At 39.1% G+C, this 21,508-nt stretch overlaps 1 protein-coding gene across 3 annotated transcripts in view; it reads left to right on the top strand.

The window, feature by feature from the left end:
* The window catches only part of cadm2a (cell adhesion molecule 2a), a 200,248-nt gene that overhangs the window by 173,246 nt on the left and 5,494 nt on the right, over positions 1-21,508 (top strand). For 2 of the 3 annotated variants that reach the window (XM_034889184.1, XM_034889183.1), the window contains 5 exons: positions 954-1,115; positions 1,465-1,555; positions 1,658-1,836; positions 5,447-5,560; positions 18,728-18,850. In XM_034889184.1, coding sequence (XP_034745075.1) covers positions 954-1,115; positions 1,465-1,555; positions 1,658-1,836; positions 5,447-5,560; positions 18,728-18,850 — 669 coding nt within the window. The remainder of the gene's footprint in view (positions 1-953; positions 1,116-1,464; positions 1,556-1,657; positions 1,837-5,446; positions 5,561-18,727; positions 18,851-21,508) is intronic. The other variant, XM_034889185.1, reaches the window with a different exon arrangement.

The raw sequence follows: 21,508 nt of genomic DNA, 5'->3' as shown, positions 1-21,508 counted from the left end.
ACACATTTGGCTTATGTAAGGCCCATATCATTGGGGAGGCAAATGAGGCAATAAGTGGAATGATGTGATCAAGGAGCAAGCCAAATGTTAGGACATCATGTAGATGATTTAAGGAAGCTGGGTTGGAGTAGTTCTCCATTACCTTGGCAATGATTAGGGTGTTGATGGGCGCACAGAGATGGATCAGCTGTTTGGTTGGTATTTCAAGGCAGGTGTTGCATGGTTAGCTCTGTGAGCAGGTTGTACAGATGGAGAGGACTGTAGATAATGATAATTTGCAACAAGGCGGGTGGAAGTTATTGGCAAACATTTGATTGGCCCTGGTAATGTTTTTGTCCCAATGAGGCTGAAAGTGGTTGGCAGGTAGAAGGATTAGAGGAAGAGAAAAGTGTTTGGTGATATTTAGACATTGTGTGGGAGCAGTGAAGCCCCAGGCACACATGGTAGGGGAGGCCAGAGGTGGTCAAACAGGCCTACGGTGTAAATGTACACATTACATTCAAAGAGACCCCAACCTAGAGGCGAGGCAGGTGGGTTTTGTTAAGAGTCCTGCCAAGAATAGGACATGTGCTGTAGAGATCCCAAAGCAGCATCCAGGGAGATGTGTAATGTGAGCTGAACTGTTTTCTTCTCATTGGATGTGTTTAATTATTCATTCTGTTGTTTAAAGCTATTTCATTTCAGACCGTTTACAGGAATAATGCAATGCATAATTCCCCTAAAAATAACTATAATGAAGATATCAATGCAAAGAAACTATGGAATTTTCATTTAGTTGCTTGTTACATTGTACGCTAAGCCCTTGTCTATATGTATAGAAGACCCTGGTGGAGTCTGGCTGTGGATGTAAAGTAGGGCTGAGCTAAACACTGGGTCATCACATTGATGTGTGGCCCTCACCCCTTGCAACATAATTGCGCTGCATCAGTGACAGTATCCAACTTTTTCCAAAGGTGCCAAAGAGGTGAATGCAAGTGGGAAGACATTTACGGTGCGGAGCTCGCTGCAGCTGCACGTGGACAGAAACGATGATGGAGTGGCCTACACCTGCAGGGTGGACCATGTGGCACTCACACAGACACCACAGCAGGCTACTGAAGTACTGGAGGTCCACTGTGAGTGTACACACTAAGATATGCACACACTCAAACACAAACACATGCAGTAAAATGAAAGATAAAAAAATTACAATTCTTTTTCATGGTATATTGTATCACAACCTGTCACAGGTTGACATCTTAAAATATTTTATTCCCTTAATATCTAAAAATTATAGGATTTTGTTCAAGGAAAATTTACTGAGATTTACCTTCTTTTGGTTCATGCTTTTTTACCTCTTAAATAAGAATATTTTAGTAAATCGTTAGATCATAACACAATAGCAAGATAATAATGGGATGGTAACTTTAATATGAATGTAGTCCAGTTTGTCAGCCCTCTCACAACCTTCTCTGTCTGTCCTAGATGCTCCACGTGTGCAGATCCTCCACTCCCTTGCAGTCCCTCAGGAGGGTCAGTACTTAAAGCTGGAGTGTGTGTCCAAAGGAAACCCTTCGTAAGTCAATCAAATTCTGTTTGTTGATGTCAGTCTTTTAAATGCTGCAGACAGGAATATGAAGCATGTCTTGTTTCAATTTAACTTCCTCTAACCTCCCAGGCCAGATCCTGTGATGTGGACAAAGGACGGAAGTGAACTTCCAGACCTGGACAGGATGATTGTAGAGGGGAGGGAGCTCACCTTTACTTCGCTCAACAAGACAGACAACGGCACCTACCGCTGCGAAGCCGGCAACCACCTAGGGACCAGCAGTGCTGAATATGTACTCTACGTCTATGGTGAGTTTAAAGATGACACGGGTACCCCAATTGGATAATTGTTTTTCATGTGATCATGTTCAAAGGTAAAGAAACCTTCAGAGAAATCTTCATCTGTTACTCAAATGACAAATCATACAGATAAAGTACCTTTCAAGTGAAAAAAAGCAGCAAGAGGATACCTTGGACTGCAATAATGCTACAAATAAATAGTAATAGGTATGAACCTCACAGGCACAAGCACCAAACTCCATTGCAAAAACCAGGATTTTAACACATCCTGATCTGCATACAGCATCAGTGCTAAGAGTGATTAGTGGTACTATCTCTCACTGGGAGAATAAGGGCCTTAGGTGACACAAATGCCACCAACGCCTTTCCTTAAATAAACCTGCGTTCCAGATCCTCCACACACACACACACACACACACACACACACACACACACACACACACACACACACACACACACACACACACACACACACATACATACATACATACATACACACACACATATACACCATGAGGGAAATGTGTGAGGGAGGCAGAATTTAGTGCTGCGTTGTCAGGAAGGATAAGTAATTCCTAGTAACGCCAGAGGAGGTGGGGATAAAGGGACTCAGTGTGAGGGAAAATAGATAACTCTTCCTAGCTTCCGTTTCACCTCTGCCATTTGTCTCTTGGTATAAAATAATAATGCTTAAAAAAAAGAAGAGTAGTGACACATCTTTTCCCCCTCTGTTTTAAGGTATTGTGTGATGAGGGATAAAGAGGCAGGTCGTTTTTGGCCAGAGAGACCATAAGACTGGAGGAAAAAGAGAATTTCCCTAAGTGGATCAATAGAATATTACATTATTAACATTACATGAAACCTAGGGGGTGTTTCATTTGCTCTCTTATTTAAAAGCATATCTAATCTGATGAACATGAGAGATTACACCATAGCCGATAGCCAGAACTTGACTTCTTGACTGTCCTTGGCGGATGTACAGTAAAAACCAGATGCAGAGCCTATAAAGGATGTAACCAAGGTTGCCATCAGTAGTTCATAAAGTGCTTTCTGATGGTCACAGCAACATGTGACAAGCACTGAAATCAGGAATGTTGAAATTTAATGCCACAAATGCTACACAACATACAGTAATATATGGCACACTGGAGGAAGAAAAGTTATTTTTGTTGGAGAAAGTTATTTCTTTCTACAAATAACCTCAGAAGGATCTTGACTTTTGCTATGTCATTACACAAAGGCATTGTTGAATGTCAATCACTTTATTAGATCATGTAATAAAATAAGATTGTAAATGTAATATAAATAGAATGTTTAATCTAAATTAAAGGTATTTTAATGGCTTACAACATGATCTTCAGCTAGGTGCCAATGTAGGTTCTGCTGAGTTCATAGCATTCGGGGATGGGAGGAAAACATTCTCTGGTTAATTGGCATTTCTTTAAACAAATCAAAATCGTCTTTGGCGGTGCTAACCACCAGAGAAAAGCCACGGTGGCACTGCAAATTAGGCTTGGAAGGAACTTGTTTTGGTGGAACATGTATGTTTAAAAGTTGTTTTAGTCATTCATCAAAATACTCAGATTGGACAGATCTAGCTAGCTGTCTGGATTTACCTTGTAGAGATCTAAGAAAAGGTTAACCATAGTCCTCATAAATCGACCAGAGTTTAAAATACCAACACAAACGAAGCCCAAGGCAGTTATCCTGCCTAAATGAATGAAATATGTTGGATTTTCTGGTGGCAACGGAGCAATCCTGGAATTGGAACATCAAGGATATAGACTAGCAGGTCGATCTTTAGATATTTAGTTAAATATTGTATGTCCAAGGTGCTATATTTACATTCAAAGCCAGAACACAGGTCATCAATGAGGAGTGATACATACCATCTATATATTTTTTATTATTCATATTATTTTTCCTTCGAATTCAAATCCTGTGTGAAGGCTGTATTAAAAGCTAAGAGAGATGTGAAGTGTACAAGGTAAGAAGGCCTCATACCTCTTGTCTGAATCTGATTACCAGAGTTAAAACTGGACATATAGCAGTATATTGATTAGAATCATCAAAGGGAAAAGAAAAACAATGTTATTATCTCTTTTAATAATGTAATGATCCACTGGAATTGGTATATTAGGGCCCTGTTTGAAGTAAAAACAGTAAAGCTTAAACGTTTAATTTTGCACTTCCTATGTACCCCTTAAATCAACCCTCACCTAATTGCCAGTGAATAGTTTGGACCGGTTTGATTAGTTTCCCACATGCCAGGCTGTCTGCGTGCACCTAACAATTCCTTTAAATGCCAGCTGAATATAACAACAAGAATAACCAATGCACATAATGACAGTGATGTTATTTAACTGACAAATTATATGCCACAAAAAAGGCAATTGGGTATGGGTGGGTCACAGAGTCCTATTCATTACATGTTCTTTTGAAATGGCACCTAGTCTGTTCCTACCCTTCATTAGTGATTAGCAAACCTTTTAGCCTTTCACAATTGCCGCCATAATTCTTTGAAAATACCTTTTTTAATGGTTCCCCTCCAACGAGGAGACATTTTCTCTCTACCCTCTTTCCCGAAGACACATAGCTGCTTAGTAATTCATGCTTAGGCTGAAATGTCATCGAGACACACAGGACAGTTTGCCCTGAGAAAGAGTACCACAGCCAATTAAAACCCGCAAGCTCACCATAAAAAGCAAAATGACACAAACATAAAAGCCAAGGTGGTAGTCTAACCTCATTAACTTTGTCACACAATGTTTTAGTCCCATTTTTCCTGTTGCTTCAACATGTGACAATAAAAAAACACTGCCTTCACATGAAGCACTTTTACCATGATGCTGTAGTGAGAAGTCAGAAACGGAGCATTGTGAGGATTCTCCTAAAAACGTCCTTACAAACATGAATAATTGGCACTGATCATTTGTCAAATGACTTTCTTCATTTGGTGTGTAGAGGTTCCCAGTGCTGGGTCTATCCTCACAGAGGTCAGCCAACATTAGCAGACTGAAGGTTAATCCTGATCTCTTGCTACAGATATGGCCCTCACATTCCAAGTCAAAACAACGAGGAAACTATAGAGGATCAGGACTTAAACATAACATGAAGACGTCAAATGTTTTTTCCGTTACACTTTAAGTGCACACTGCTTATACACGCTTATTCAGATGTTGCAATTTGCCCAAGATTAATCCACAGGCTAAATACAGCCAAAATCTACTCCAGTCTTTTCATTCATGATATTGTACATGCTAAATAGATTTTAAAAAATTTAAACAATCATTAAGATAGTTGTCTCTCAAATATGACTTATGAACATTGACCCTTAAGAGAATATTGTAATTATAAGTCAATCAAATGAGTGGCCACAAAAAAGATCAACAATTGAATAATGTATGTTGTGTGATGCAACACTTAGCATCAACAGTATTTCATTAGTGTGTATCCTTTTAATTGTGTCATCATTTTGCCCTTTTGTTTCCCATCACTATATAATGTTTTGAACATTTTTGTTACTATTTTAAAGTACCTAACCCCCATGTAAATTCATTTTTTGTTGTTATTGTATTGTTTTGTGTATATGTATGTGTCTGTCTTTCCCCTCCACCAGACCTCCCCACAACCCTGCCTCCATCCACCACTCCCCCCCTACCTCCCATCCTTCCAGATTCTACCACTCTATTAGACACCCACGCCTCAGACCCTACAGTCACTGGCAACAGAGGTACAGTACCACCCCCTGCATCTCCACAGCCCCCTCAGCATGCTACTGTGTATCCCCGCTTCCCTCGCACTTTCGTGTCTCCTTCATCCAATTAATTCTCTCTCGGTTATTTCACTTCCTCAAACGTCAGCGTTTCTACCTCATGTGGACACAATGAGACATGAAGACACAAAGAACTGGCAACAATATCTAGTGATAAACATCTCTTCTGATTTTCTTCATTTTCTTCTTATTTTTTTCTGTTTATCCTTTTAGTAAATATAACAATGACATGCATGTCCATTCAAATTTACTTGTTTTGTTTTTTTAACAATAAGGACATTGTTCAGATTATATCAGTCTCCAAGACCCTCTAGGTCATTGTATTCAAAAAGAGTCTAGTTGTTCAAATACCCCATCCACTGTCCCCTTGGCATTTCAAAGACTTGGCTACAACTGTGCCCTGAAACCTCAAAGAAGCAAATGTCATGTCCAACTGAAAATGTCTGGCCACTGGAGATGTCTCATCATGACTTCTAATGCTGCGTTCAAGCTTAGAGAGTTCTGACTTTTAAATTAACTCAGTAGCCATCACATTGGTATCTGACGGGTATATGGTTTTCTTATAGAATATTCTTATTCTCAATAATATTAATGTTGTTTATATAAAGCTTAGAGAATTATAACATAAAATATGAATAAATGGATGTCAGTAAGGCTGAAAATGAAATGCTGGGGAGGTTTGCAGTACTGAGGTTTTCTCACATTTCCTGCACCTCTCATTCCTGCTGAGGCAGACACTGGCAGAGAGTTATAGTTATGGATTTAAACTTTAAAATCAATGATATACAGTATAAATTAAATCATCCTCATCCTGCAGGTAAAGGTGGCAGTCTTGCTATGTTGACTGTGTGCTACAAAAACTGGCTCATTGGAGATTGAGTGTCACTTTACTGCTGAGAAATAAGCTGAAGCTATTTTTGGACATGGAGGGATACCAGCTACCTACCTCTGGAGGAATATTTGCTGCATCTTGGGCAAGGTTGGGGACATGGATTTTGAGTCCATTGGCCCCATTGTGTAGGCAACTCCCAGTTGTCACCAGAAGGTCACTGGTGCCTGTCATGGCAGCAACCCAAGAACCTTCTGGTGGTCTCCAGAAAGATGTCATCAATAGGAAGAAATACTGCTGACCTGGTGATAAAAGGAAAAATGTGAAGAACATGAGAATGTTGCCAACACATTGGAGGCACAGTTAAAACACCTAGGGGAAGCCTTGCCCTTCCTTCTGGTATAGGTCACTGAGGTTGTTAAATAGCCCTGCAGTTTAAAATACCAGACGGATGAAATGTACCCTGAGGTGGTAAAATTTCGGAATATAGTTTTGCTCTCTTAGTTGACATGCCTCTTTAATGTTGCATGGAGGTTGAGGACAGGATCTATGGACTTCCATGTGTGCTGGAAAAAGACTACAGGCAATTGTCAAGCCTCAGATTCAGAAGGAGCATTGCAGATATTGTTGTTGTTTACCATTGAACCAGACCTTCAGGACTCTGCAGGGTTTATAGAAGTTAGTACATCCAATAATTTAAGGGCACGCATGTCCTTCAAGACTCATGACCGTGTCTCTTTTGGTGTCTTGTCGGGGTTACGCCGGGAATATAAATGATTAGGCCGTTGTTATGAATCATCTAGTACAGTTCATGGTGAATGTACAGATTATGAGATTTTATTTTACATCATTTTATTTCAAGATATACCTTCATAAACCAAAGGCAACAGAGTTAGACTCTCTTTGTTTGACTCAATTTAAGTTGTCTGGAAGAACTATCCTGATTACTTTCACCCCGTTTCAAAAGCTCTAATGTGAATAAGTGGCTCACTTAATCACACAAAGGTTTGCACAGCTGGACAAAGACCTAAGAAAGAAAAAGTCAAAATAACAATTGTTTGTTTGAATTGCAGTCCATCTAGTGATTCTTTCTCGTTGCATGCTGCAACACAATGTCAATAACGCTGACATGGCACTGAGTCTGCTACAGTAGAGTGATATGTCAATCACAGTCTTTGAGTAACTTGTCAATTTAAAATTAATGTGCTGTGATAGGCTGCATGCAAATGAGCTTGCTCCCTCATATATCATCTTAATCACGGTTTCTAACATTTTCTGACAAGATGACTGTGTAAACTCACAAGTTCTAATAAGCACATTAAAATGTTTCTTTCTATTTGATAACATATTTAACGCTGTGCATTTTCTCACTAAACAGTGCAAAACATAAGCATTCAACCTCAATTATTATTCAAATAAAATATTAATACGAAGAAATCATGACACTGATCTCTTCTCTTTGTCCTAAATTCTCTGCACTTTTTTATCCAGTTCTCTCAAGAAGCTTTATTCATGTGTCCGTTTTCTATACATGTTGCAGAGTTGAGCTTCTGTCTTGTCTCTGCTTCTTGTTTGTTCCCTTTCAACTTCATGGTGCTCCAAAATCAGATGGAGTATCGTTTCCTCCATTTACTGCTGCTTTCTCTGAATTAAAGTTCTTAGGAGTCTTGACTCCCCCTCTACATTTTTCTACCGAAAGCTTTTGTTTCACTTCACTCTCACCCGCTTCTTCTCTACTACCCTCACATCTCTCTGAAGACCCTTTTAGATAACAGGCTTCCACATGTTGTTGGATATTCCTCATCAGCATGTATCAATTCTTCTCTGATGTCTGTTTGTGTAGTGCAGAGACACAAGAGAAGCTGAGCCTCTTAGTGTATATCATCAGGGAATCTAAGTATCAGACTCCTTAGCTGCATCCCAGTCACTGGATACTACACTATCTGCTTTCATGTGTCTACTTGATGTATTACCAGGTCTTTTTGCAGGCTCAGGATGAAATCAAACAACTGTGGAGCTGTACCAGCCCCATTATATTTTGTCTTTTTAATAAAGTTGTCTTCCTGTGCAGATTAAACGGACAGTGTAGGTTCAGCTCTGCAGCCTATATGCAGATTATTAGCATATTATATACTTGATGAGCTCTTTCAGGTGCACCCTTCTTCCCTGTCTTTTTCTTCATCAGGACATTGGATTTTTCATAACAGTACACTTGTGTCTAAGACTAGTAAAACTAAGACTTCTACCAAAAAGAAACTGTGGGCAGAGAAGAAATAAACAGTTTGTGGTAAAAAAAATAGAAATAAATTAAAAATCAGTTATACAAGATCTTGTTACAGGAGGGACTCTAGATGCACAATTCATTGGCTTTTATTTAATTGATGATCGCATTTTCCTAGCTGAACCATGTCAACTCTATAAATATTTTTCACTCAGGCAAAAAAAAAAACATGGACAGTAAAAAAGGTAATTTGGAGAATCTGAATATAGTTTGTTAAAAATAAACCTAGACTATTGTTGTATGAGAAAGTGTCCTGAGTCTCCCAGACTTATAGTGCCAAGACCTCAGTGGTAATTTAGCTTCTGTGAGTGAGGTCTTTTTGGCTTAGCCCTGTTAGCTACCACGGCAACCACAGGCCAATGGAAAAACAAGGTGAGGCTGATGGACTACATATTCTTTATGATAGAAATATAAGGTTAAACTATTAGAAGGAGTTTGGGCAAACAGAATGGATGTTATATTATGCTATGTAATTCAACATAATATTTGTGACTACCCATTACTTAATTTTGGGGGCTTTTTTCCCAGGAAAAACCTGAATGAGTTTAGAGAACAGGGAGGTCCAGATGTAGTTAGTGTTTTTTTTGTGCTTTTCACTTGTTTTCAGGTATGCCAAAAAAAAAAAATAGCATTCAATATTCTATATTTATGGAAATGCGTTTGTAAGAAACGAAATGTAACATTATTTTACCAGTTTTTTAAGTCTACCTTGGCAATATTAGTTATTGCAAAAGTATACAAGTACAACACAGTACAGTAAAAATTAATAGTGTTAGGATTAGTGGAAAATACACTAATGCACCATTTAATGGAAGCATTTACTCATCCTTGCAGGAATATTAATGAATCAATATTTGAAACTGTTGACTCAGCGGTTCTATTGGGAAATGTAAATTTGACAGTAACCCATGCCTTTAATACTAACTGTTGTCAACCTTTGGTGTGTAGCTAGTGGAAAGGTCTGTTTTTTATCTGGACTGTGAAATGCCAGGACTGATGCATAACTGCAGTCTGTGATTCACTTTATTAATGAAGTGCTGGCAGGTATACCTAACACACACACTGCTTCAATGGCCCAGCCATCCTTAATGGCTATAATAACTCTTGTGCTAAGTATCAGAGGTCTATGCAATGTCATAAGTCCCCCCCACCACCACTGAGTTCTTTAAAATTTGCCAAATGCTTTTTCATGGCTTGTAAATTAGCTTTGACCTTGTGGAGCTGAAAGGTTGAATCATGCACAAGGGTTTCTTTGGTGTTTAAAATATTTACAATTCAGTTCTCATAATCAGCATTCGTGTGGCCAACCTAAGCCCCTGTAGCTTGATATTGCTGCTGAAAAGGACCCGCTGCATAGCAGACAGCAATTATTCATGCCTCTGCCTGTGGAGAGGACAGAAAAACTAAAATAATATCTTCTTGCAGAGTAAAAGATCTCTTTTCTGTGGTCCATTAGCTGTTCCCTGAGAGGATAGAAGTAAAGAAGTGCTCCAACAACCTTGAGACTCTTAATCAAAGTGTATACAAAATTGATAACAAAGGGCCAGGCATGGATTGGCTATTGGGAGAACCGGGAGATTTTGGGCCGTTCTATTTGTTTGGGCTGCATGTGCTGCACGCTTGTCGAAAGCTTTTTTTTATTATTATTAATTTGATTGGCCCAAGAGAGATTACATGATTGGCCGTCTTTTGTGTGAACACTGCCCATTCATATCCTCGGTCTTTGGCTGACCGGCCCACAGAGAGGAGAAAGATCACATGATTGGCCAAGGGGTTTGTCTCTCATCTGAACACTGGCCAATCTCATCCTACTATGGCCCACCTCCCTCCTACCATAGAGACGGAGCGCAGATAAGTTTTGCCCCCACCGTCAGGGGAAACATTTCCACTAAATGCCTGTAACAAGCTAAAAACACAAGTTTTAAGCATGTTGAATTACTACGTTAGCACCCTTTGTCTACCAGAGGACACTTTATCTGTTAGTACACTAATAGTTAGTTAGTTAGTTATTACCAAGCTATGGCACAAGGTGCTTGCAAATGTAACACTATAGCTTTCTAATTTATCCACATGCCACTACAAAATTTGTAGAAATTGTAGCTTTAACTTAAGTTACAGATTTATAAGTTATTTACGAAAAGAGACATCCTGATGACACCTATGCTCCAACCTTTTCGACTTTTAGACCTTTAGCCATCAAGAGGCGGGCAGCCTTTTTTTGAGTAGGCCTCCACTATCATACTGTCTTACTTACTTCTTAGCTAAGGGGCGGTATTAGGGGCTGATATTGAGGCAGCATTAAGTGATCGCGTTATTGACCAACAAAACCTGGTCTAAAAGTCAACAGCGCATCATTTAATTGTTATTTAACAGCACATTTGTAAAATGCGCCTAGACACGTGAACAGCGCAAGCTTAGGCGCACTCTCAGGGATGCGCAGCTGCACACAAACATGCAATAAGATTAAAAATACAAATATTACAATGTAAAATAAAATTCATCATCTGCTGCTCGCGTGCTTCCTCTTCACGCTCAAGCAGATCAGTTTCTTCTCTCTTTCCTGCTCAGCAAATCCGCCATCATAATAGCAATGCGCCAACGTGCCTGGCTTTTAAAGGGAGTGGGAGATGATACTCTGATTGGTTTATTGCATGTTATGTCCAAAATACACCTTGATGATTAATTAAACCACAAAGTACAACCCTTTTGAACCCTGCGTCCGGCGCACAGTCCCTTTGTTCAGCTGTCAAACTAGCAAAAGTGGATTTCGACACGCCCTGAACACACCTGCGCCATATGCTTCACGCCATGCGTTTAAATTGTTAAAATAGGGCCCCAGGGCTGATTTTTTACGCCAGTCCAGCCCTGCAGAGGGCTGGTTCGTATCTGAGGTTTTAACAGTCAGTTGGGAGCAGTGGAGTTTACCATGGTAATCCATAACCACAATGTTTTTTTAATGATTGGTACTCTAAAGCAAAATACAATTCTTGTGAATAGAAGTTGATAGCAGTGGCTACACACAAGAAGATGATTTAAGAGTGAAGGCAAGGGATTGGTCAGGGTTCAAAAGCCAGGATTAGTCTAAGGTTTCTCCCTTTTTTAAAGTGAGGGCCGGCCAAAAAGCTGCATATGAATAGTAAGACATGAACACAAGACCATTCTTATCCTGTTTGGCTTCCTGAGACTCTAATGGTCTGAAAGTCAAACATCTGCCATAAACAACAATATGCAAACTGATTTTTGTTTCATCTCTAAAGATATTTTAGGATATTTGACAGCTAAAAGCAATGGCAGGGTGATAAAACATCCTTTGTGAAACGTGATTTTGAATAGCGGCATATCCATCAGCAAAGTAAAATATAGCTTAAAGCTGTTTGTTGTGTCCATATGAGCTATTAAAGGACGGACTGTTGGGAATTATTTCATCTAGTGTTCAGTGTTTGTAAATCATGCTCGATTGATATATACCTTTGAAAAAACACTTTAATTTTTAAGAATTGATACCAGGCTAAAACACAACCATCCATTTTTTTTTAATACATTACAGCATGGGGTCTTCAATATATTTTAAGTCAACAACCTTATAAGAAGGACAGCACAAGGACAGAAAGAGAATAAATGAACTAAAGACAATGAAACAGATTACTCAAACTCATTTAGCAATATGCTTTCCAAAATTAAAATGCCAGTGACCCCAGTATTATCACAGTTACAAATTGTTGAGGACTTTTTGCAATCCACAGGTAAAGTTTGATGTTGTTAACCCCACATTAAACTAATTAAGTTACTTTAGATCCTTTTGTGAAAATTCACTTAGGAAGGTTACAATTTTCATTCATGGAGGGATTTGTAACTGCTTTATTCTATTGTTTTTGATCTTGTTTTAAATGGAGGGTTCCGGTTAGGTCATGTGATGAGTAAAAGACATCCAGTATATTCTTAAGGGCAGGTGTCCAGGGCAGCTGGTTGGTTGATGTGTTTAAACCAGAAAGGCGAGGTTTAGGTTGCAGCATCCCCTGGGGGGTAAAATGGTTCAATATTGAACAGTACTGACCATCTTCCCTCCATTTCCACTTCCACCCATCTGCCATAAAACCGAGGAGCACAGGAGAAATTAAAACATAATGCAAAGGTCTTTCCTCTTATTGCTGGGCAATTTTTATTCATGACCTGTCACATAAACTCGCTTTGGGGAAGAATTATAGCCACAATTTGGAACAAAGTGTTGAACGGAATAAGAGAAATCATTAGATCCTGGGGCTAGTGTTATGAATTGCATGTAATGTGCCTTATATTCATAAAATCTCAATGGAAGGGGACACTTTCAGCAATGTTCAAGAGGCACACACATGCCCACATACATGCGCACACACACAATTGAGATTGTCTAATTTTCATTTGTTGACATGAAGTTTTATACATGGTCCTTTATTCATTTTTCTCTGCTTGTCTCCCTCAGGGGATTGTTGGGTTTGTGGTGGCAACTTGCTTCCTCCACCAAGATCACTCAATCATTTCTGTGTGGGATAATATTTCAGCTGCTCTTGTTCTGCTGTTGGCTCATACAAAGCAATTCTTCTAAAATAACCAGCAGTATAATGCAGTTTATGTATCTGAAAAGCAGCAGCAATGTATGTACTGTATGATTAAGTTACCACAGGCGAAACATTGATGTCATCTCCCTGCCTCTTCCTTTGTTGTATTTTATTGTTGTTTTGAAGAGGTTATGGATCTTGCCCAACATAGAGCTGCTTAGATAGATTGATTATTGCATGCAACTTAATGAATTCATATGATTAATTATCTTGCTTATAACTTCATGCTGTTACCCTTCTGACCACAATTTACTTTCATTTTGAGAAGAGAGAAGAAGGTTGTTGAATATGCAAGATAGTGTTCAAGTCCACGTGTGGGCTTTATTGAATGATTAGCAGAAGCAATTTGTTTTTAGAATCTAATTACTCCACTCTGACCCAGCAGGCAATACTGTGCAGGACACACACAATCACACGCACATGTCTCTTTAATGTCTCCTCTTTCCTGTCTTTCTAACTTGCATGCATGGGTGCATTCATTTGAAAGTGTATGAACATGTGTCTTTCAGCCCTCTGCTACAGCCTCCAGGGACTCTTTCATCTTGGCAGTAGAGCAGCATTAGATGCAGATTGGTGAATTTCCAGTCTCAGCCAAAAAAAGTTGGGTATAATTGACTCATTGAACAAGTAAAGTCTGCAGGCACTTTTCACCACTTTCTCTTCTTTACTTTCTCTCTGTTTGTAGGCACTCTTTCGTCTGTGTCTCTAACTTTAAATTTAACCATCACTGCAGCGGAATTGATGCTGGGTAATATACTATATGTCTATTTATGTTTCATATTTAATGATGTAATGTGTTGTATATAGCCTTTAAGGGGGAGTCATAAATGTGTTATTTATTTGGTTCCATACTTTTGGTTGCAGTTTATGTCAGGTAAACAGACTGTATCATATGTAAGAGTCATTATCCCATAAAGAAACTGCAAAAAAACTACCAAAAGATGTGCTCACAAACAATCGTGCCCATTCAAAGATTCCCTGACCCACAACACAGAAACAAGGACACTGCAGCTTTATAATCCCGTGATTAAGCAAGCTGGTGCTTTTATTGATCTGAGCATTTAAAAACACAGAGCTATATCTAGCTAAGAGACAAAAATCCAAAGGGAGAAGAAAACGATGCCTGTAGGGGATGAGGAAGAATTTGAATATTAACACATTTTCTACCAAGGTGGAAAGAGAGATGTATGTTTAGCTACAGTATGTGAAGGCCATTTGAGTTGCATACTAATATGATTCAAGGACGCTGCGTCTGATCAGTTGAGATTTTTAATTTAAGAGATGACTTTAGATGAAAGGCAGTGTAGACATTGGTATAATGTCAAATCCAAGAGATGCTGTAACTATACTTTAGACAATGGCAAAGTGGTGTTTGAAAACTGAGATAAGGACACATATGATATAAAGAAATAGCCCACAGTAAGTTGCCCATGCAACAAGCGTTCTTTGACAAAGTGATGCACCATTGGCTGCTCACATAAAGAGCTCTCGCCTGTTTACCTGTTGATTTGGCAATGCAGCAGGCATTAGCCCCATCTCAGCAGGTGTAAACTAGCTCAATGCTCGATACATACTGCCCTTGCCCGTTTTGCATGTTAAGCGAATGTTGTGTATACTTTGCTAAACCTGTATTATTTTTGCTTATGTTTCATGAGGAAAAACAAATATAGACAATAGACCTATTTACTTGTGTAATCCTATTATAGTTTTAGATAATCTGACAAATGCTTGTGAGTTGTTGTTTTTTCTTTTCCACCTGATAGATGGAGAATTATTATCTGGAACTAAGCAAACCAACCAAGTTTGGTACTCTAACTGCTCAGCTACTCCAGTGAGCTTCCCGTCTTAGATATTCAATATTTATATTTTCCCATTTTTATACATAAAAGAAAAAAACTAGAGTTCAGCACTTAATGTATGATTTTGTAGAAAGTAAGGTCAGATCAGGCTGGTATAAAATGAAAGTGACGATCTGAGTGAAGAAGGAGGTCGGCAGGTTGTTCTTGTAGACTTATCATTTCTCTCCAGCTGAGCCCTTGATGGAATATTTGAGCTTTCACTCCAACTAATAATGTTCCTTTGCACATCATTTCCAAATCTGTGTACCACCTTTTTGGAGCCAATCTAGGACTAGGATTGTTTAGTTTTGTCATATTTCATTCATGATGAACACTTCTGGTAGCTTGGCAAAAAAGCAGCACCCATCCCAATTGCAACAACATGTGCAGTAAGCTTCACATTTCATGCAGAAATGTCATTCTATGACAACTGTCATTTAATCTGACCAGATAATATGACTCTAAATTATATTGTTGTTGTGATAACCCACATGATAACTATCACATATCCTTTTACAGAAACCCCATATGGAGCCAGAATCAGTAAAACATATCAGATGAGGAGTTAGTGGGGCAGTTTAAGAAGAAAACTCTTTTGGTTCAGTTCGGCCAAGCAGTGGTTCACAGAAGCCCTGAACCCCTTTAATTTATTAAACAAGCCCAACTAGCAAGGCGAGGCGACATGGTGAGTGTTATAAATATTAAAAGAGGAGTTTGCTCTGCCACGCTCTCATATTAAATCACACAGAGAAGAATGTATGTGCCCTTATTAAAAGATAATGTGTTCTGGAGCCATAAAAATGTATAACCCTCCCCTCTAGATCCCTCTCTTGTGTCTTCTTTCCTTTTAAATCTCTACTTTTTTCATATCTTTTCTCTGTGTGTCTTTATAGACATTTTTACACAATTGTATCATACTAGAACAGAATACATAACATCTCAATACTGTAGATGAACCATGTTTTGACAGCACTCGCATAAAAAGGTATTTTGTAAATTGTGATTATGCCACAGGCTTCTGTTGCTTTACGCGTTTTAAGTTAATATATGTACTCTATACATGTATGTATATATATGTATTCTCCACTGAAAATCTAATCTTAAGAATCAAATGCTCACCCCCAGTTGGCTGTAAGATGCCTTGGTCAATTTAGCGTTACACTTCTATAACATTGCCAGACTCACAAAGGACAGTTTAAAAAAACTAACCAGATTGTCATTTTTATTCCACACATTCCGCTTCATTATTTAAACCTGCCACCTACATTACCCACAATGCAATTCAACCATCGACAGTATAGCACCAGCTATCCTTGAGAGATTTATTTTATTTTCCAACTTGTAGTCTTCACCTGCAACCTAGGCCGACTCAGTTGTCATCACTTGAGGCGATTTATCAGACTTTGTGCAACTCTCTCTGGAGCTACAAAAGGCTTTTTTTCACACATAGCACTCCCCAAGACCTGTAAACAGACTTAGATATGTAAAATTTGTGGAGTGGTCCTTTAATTGATGTAGCTAGCGCCTTCCCAGACAACTGCCACTTTGCCAGAAAATTACTAAGTATTATATATATAGTAAGTGTAGTACAGTATTGAGCAATGATGTGGAGGAACTGTCAGTGTTTGTAACATCACGTAGAAATCTACATGGATTTATTGTTACCTTTAACACATATATTCCTTGACTTTAGGTCATGTAATCTGTACATACTGACTTCAGTGGCTGCCTTCCAAGAATGTGCAAGCAGCATTCTATTCAGAGCAACCTTTTAATTCTACTCAGAGGAGAGATGTTTGAGTATTCCTTTAAGGAAGTGATGCAGTAGTAGCAGGATCAGACAACATGTCTGGAAGTGTCCAGGGGTTTGACTTCCAGCCCAACTTCTTGTCAAGTCATGTCAATTTTATTTATATAACCCAATGTCATAAATTTGCCTCAGGGGTCTTTACAGTCTGTACAGCATACGGCAACCTCGGTCCTTTTCGACCCCCGCTTTGGATTACAGAAAAACACCCCAAACAAACCTCTTTAACAGAGACATGACATAACACCAATATGTTGCGTGGCCAAACTGTGTAGTACTCTATATGCAGACATATGTCTGTATAGTCACGGCTTGTTTTTACCTTCAATGATTTGAAGCAAAGTAGTAGGTTGGCAGGTTTTTCTTGTAGACTTATCATTTCTCTCCAGCTGAGCCTGGAGACATATCTATATGTCGTGACAGATAGAGGTGAAGAGACACAGCCATGAAGAGACACAGCCATGTGTGTAACTAAACGTCCGAGTCCTCGCCCTGCCGGGCCGTGCCAGGGGAACATTCCTCGACTCTCTGCTCCACTGGCCAAGCAGAACTGCAGCACAGTGAAACCACGCCGCTCACGTCTGTGTGTCTGAGTGTGTGTGTCGGTATGAGTGTGTGTCTGTCCACCGGGAGGCCGTGAAGTGTGACGGCCTGGTCACTCAGACCATGGAGAGCTATGGAGCGAGAGAGAGCCAGCTGTTCAATTTGGCCACATGGGCGGACACAGAAAGAAAAGGAGTATACTGAAGATAAACAGTGTCAGCATACGACATGTGCTGTATGTTTAAACCACCATTCTATCACTGCTTACCCTGCTCTGACATTGCCATATTCTAACTATCATGAGTCGACGTACACACACAGAGTGACAGGGTGGTTTATGGCATGCCCTGACGCTCGGAGGAGGATAATGAGATGAGTGCTAATTTCTCAGGTGTCATGGACTGATATAAATAATACAGACTATTCCATTACCCGTCAACCCCACCGCTGTCTCTGTCAACTTTTTTCAATACACCTACAGTGGACACCCTCAATATCACGTCCTTACTCTTAATTTAAATAACCTATAAGCTAAACTTTGTGGAAAAGGGAAGTTGAGGTGAGTAAAGGAAATAAGCTTCTTCTTTTTTTTCAATCAAGGGAAACCTTTGATGGATTTTTGCATGAGACGTGAAAAGGCTCATCTTTACTCTTTCATGACTCTCCTATCATTTCCACTGCTTTTCCAACAGCTGGGGACCTGTAGCAACTCACTAACACACACTTCATTTTCCTAACAACAATCCTTCCTCGCTAAGAAACAGAAAAAGATTGATCTTTCTTTTTTACTTTCCATGTGATGATTTATTTACTGTGTACTACTCTTCCACTTCTGCCCTGGTTTGCATTTTAGGGACTCCTGGGGCTTCCTGGGGGTGATCCTGAATTATTCACTTCTTTTTTCTGAATCCATCTTTCATTCTCTTTTTCCTTAATTTTGCAGGGTGAATGTGTGTCTGCTGCTCTTTGTATCAATGTAGTGTCCGTCTCTCTTCCTCTCTTTCCATTTTATTATTCTCAGAGAGCTAGGCAGCTATGCTCTGACTGCATGATGTGAAAGGAGAGAGGAATAGCAGCAGCTCATTAGAGCAGGAACGAGCTGGAAATAATCTTTTTCCTCCTTGCTCTGTTTTGTATGATCTTGCTTGTGCTGTTCCTCTGCCCTCACTCCCTCACCTCACCAACCGGCGCCTTCATCTGCTCTCTTTTTTTCTCTCTCTGTCTTTCCTCAGATCCCAACGCTCTGGGGCCACATGGCACTGACCATGCCTTGATCGGAGGAGTGGTGGCCGTAGTGGTCTTCGTCACCTTGTGTTTAATCATTGTTCTGGGAAGATACTTGGCCAGGCATAAAGGTAAAACCACAGTAGACCAGACCTGAGTCTCTGAAGGCACATAAAACTAGTGGAGCATGTCCTACTTGTCCCATGAGACATCAGAGTCACTCCCCCCATTCAAGTTACAAGTGTCTGAAACACCTGCAGTGGAGGAAAAAGAATGAAGACTTTAAGGCCCAGTGTGTAACGTGTTTAGTTGTTTATTATCAAAACCGGTGTTACCCGTTCACAAACTTGTCCTTTTTCATGCATATTTACCCCCACCATCAGTTCCAAGTTTTGCTATTGGCTTGACGTTTTACATTTCCATTCGCATGAACTGGAGTAGACGCTCCATATTCATGCGCCATCTTGAAATACGTTATCCGGTAAGGGACATATAGGACGTCAGGGACGTCACTAGGGTTGTGAGCCCCCAGGGTATTTTTAACTTGCATTTGCAAAATCTTTGCACTCACATCTTTTTTACTGTATTAGAACTACACTTATGTCAACAACAAGTCAACAAACCAAGATGTTAACGAGTAAAAAGTGACAGACCATCTGTTTCTTCCATTTCTACTCTGTTCAACAAAAGTTACTGTAATTTTAGCTTTTAGAACACATCAAAGTGGCATGGGGGAATTTACTTAGGCCAGACTTGATGAGTTCTTCTGTAAGCAATGACTTAATAAATGCCGGTTGGCTCATGTCAATGTTTGATAAAGTAATAGCATACTATATATAAAGAAAGAAAAAGAAAAAAATAGGAATCACTGCATACTTTATCATGTAAGCCATTGATACGGATCCTATTTAAAGGCTACTGTGTAAATACAATAACCTGATGGCGGAAGGAATAAAAGATTTGGAGTAATAATTTGTGCATGTACTGTATATATATATATATATATATATATATATATATATATATATATATATATATATATATATATATATATATATATATATATATACTGTATGTAGGATTGCTTTCATTTTACTTTCACATGTGTATCTGTTGGCATGTGCTCATCTTTAGCTTACATTTAGGTAACATTTACATATTTATTTAATTTATCACAGCCAGGTAATGCAGAAATTTTAATTGGTTAGAACACAGTATAGCTAGCATATATAATAAATATAATGAAATAATTTAGAGTAGGCTATGCATAGTGCCTAGACCTGCGAACAAATGCTTATTGTTAGAAAACTAAACAATCCTCAGACCTGTAGACCAATACTGACCTCACTCACACCGCCTTCCTCCCACCCAATGAATTGAAGGATACAACGGTACAATAGCATTAACAGGGACCCTATGGCATTTAGTTTTCAGTGACAACAACATTCTATTGGGACTGATATTGTTTTACAATAGGCCTACAAGAGGCTATATTACTGGCAAAGAAATAAAGAGTTGTGTTTAGCTTGCTAAGTTAACCATGTCTTGTATTTTGCTCGTTTGCTCTAGCTAGACTATAGTTTCCCATAGCAATCCAAAATATCCCCTTTCCTTTACCTCAAGAAAACGTAGCTAAATGTAAGCAGATAATTAAAAACAGCTTATAATTTTACTCTGTATCACTTTGTGTAATCAATCTTCCTTTCACCATTAGCGTGTGTATCGGCGTGTGGGCGGGAGGGTACATAGTGAGTTTAGACCGAAGAGTAGCAATGAGACAAGATGAATCCTCCAGTTACTTGCAACGCTCTAGTCTGCAACGCTCTGAAAGCTGCCAGTTCACACCAATGCAACGAGACGATGCAGTGCATTATCTTAATAGCACAACTACTCTTAGTACTTCTATCTAACTTCGAACTTTTTGGCTATTTTTTTTATCCTGGATATACTGTATATCATTTGTTGGGTCTATATATAGTTGTTATTGTTGTTCTTAGTATCATTTAGGGGTGCTTAGGAACATTTCCTGCAGGACATACCTCCCTTCGTGTTTTCACTGTCACATAAAAAACTCACAGGTGCTGCTAATGCTGCTAATGAGTATCGTCGCTTACCGGCCCCAGCAAGTTTGAAGAAGGAAACATGGAGAACCACACAAATTCAAAATCCAAATTTCAGGAAGAGGGAGTCTTCTTTTTGCCCAGAAAAAGTAAAATGATATTGAAAAGAGCAAGAGAACGGCTTTTTAGCGTGAAGGCTACCGTAGCTGTATTACGTACTTTGAACTGCGTGGTGTGAGAGTGTTGATTGAGTTACCTGCGGGTTCAACTCTGCCCTGCGGCCCTTTGCTGCTAATGACTCCACTTTTCTCTCCTCTTTAATGTCTTCAGCTGTCCTATAGGAATAAAGGCATAACATGTCCAAAACAAAATATGTAGTACAACTCATATGCAAATTGATGGCTTTGTAATTAGCCCACTTTATTTTAAAAAGCACAATATATGGCATGCCTGGCTAAAGAAAACCAAAAAAAATAGTAGACAAATAGAGTTCAAAGTGAATGGTCAGTTTCCTACAATGATGCTACAAAATCAGGTTCTTACAAAAAACTAAGAGCTGCATCACATTACTTGAACGCCCAACTTTAAAACTTGGCTTCCATCATTGAGAACAACAACGAGGTTTGTTGATGCAGGATTTTACACACTTCCTCACTGCTGTATTTGCATATCCTGTACTATCCTAACCTCCCATCACTCTGTATGATGCAGCATTACTGATGTTGTCTT

The sequence above is a fragment of the Etheostoma cragini genome, chromosome 13, assembly GCF_013103735.1.
Source record: "Etheostoma cragini isolate CJK2018 chromosome 13, CSU_Ecrag_1.0, whole genome shotgun sequence".
Classification (NCBI taxonomy): Eukaryota; Metazoa; Chordata; class Actinopteri; order Perciformes; family Percidae; genus Etheostoma; species Etheostoma cragini.
Note: the sequence above shows the minus strand (reverse complement) of the source record. Positions and strands in the feature narration are given on the sequence as shown.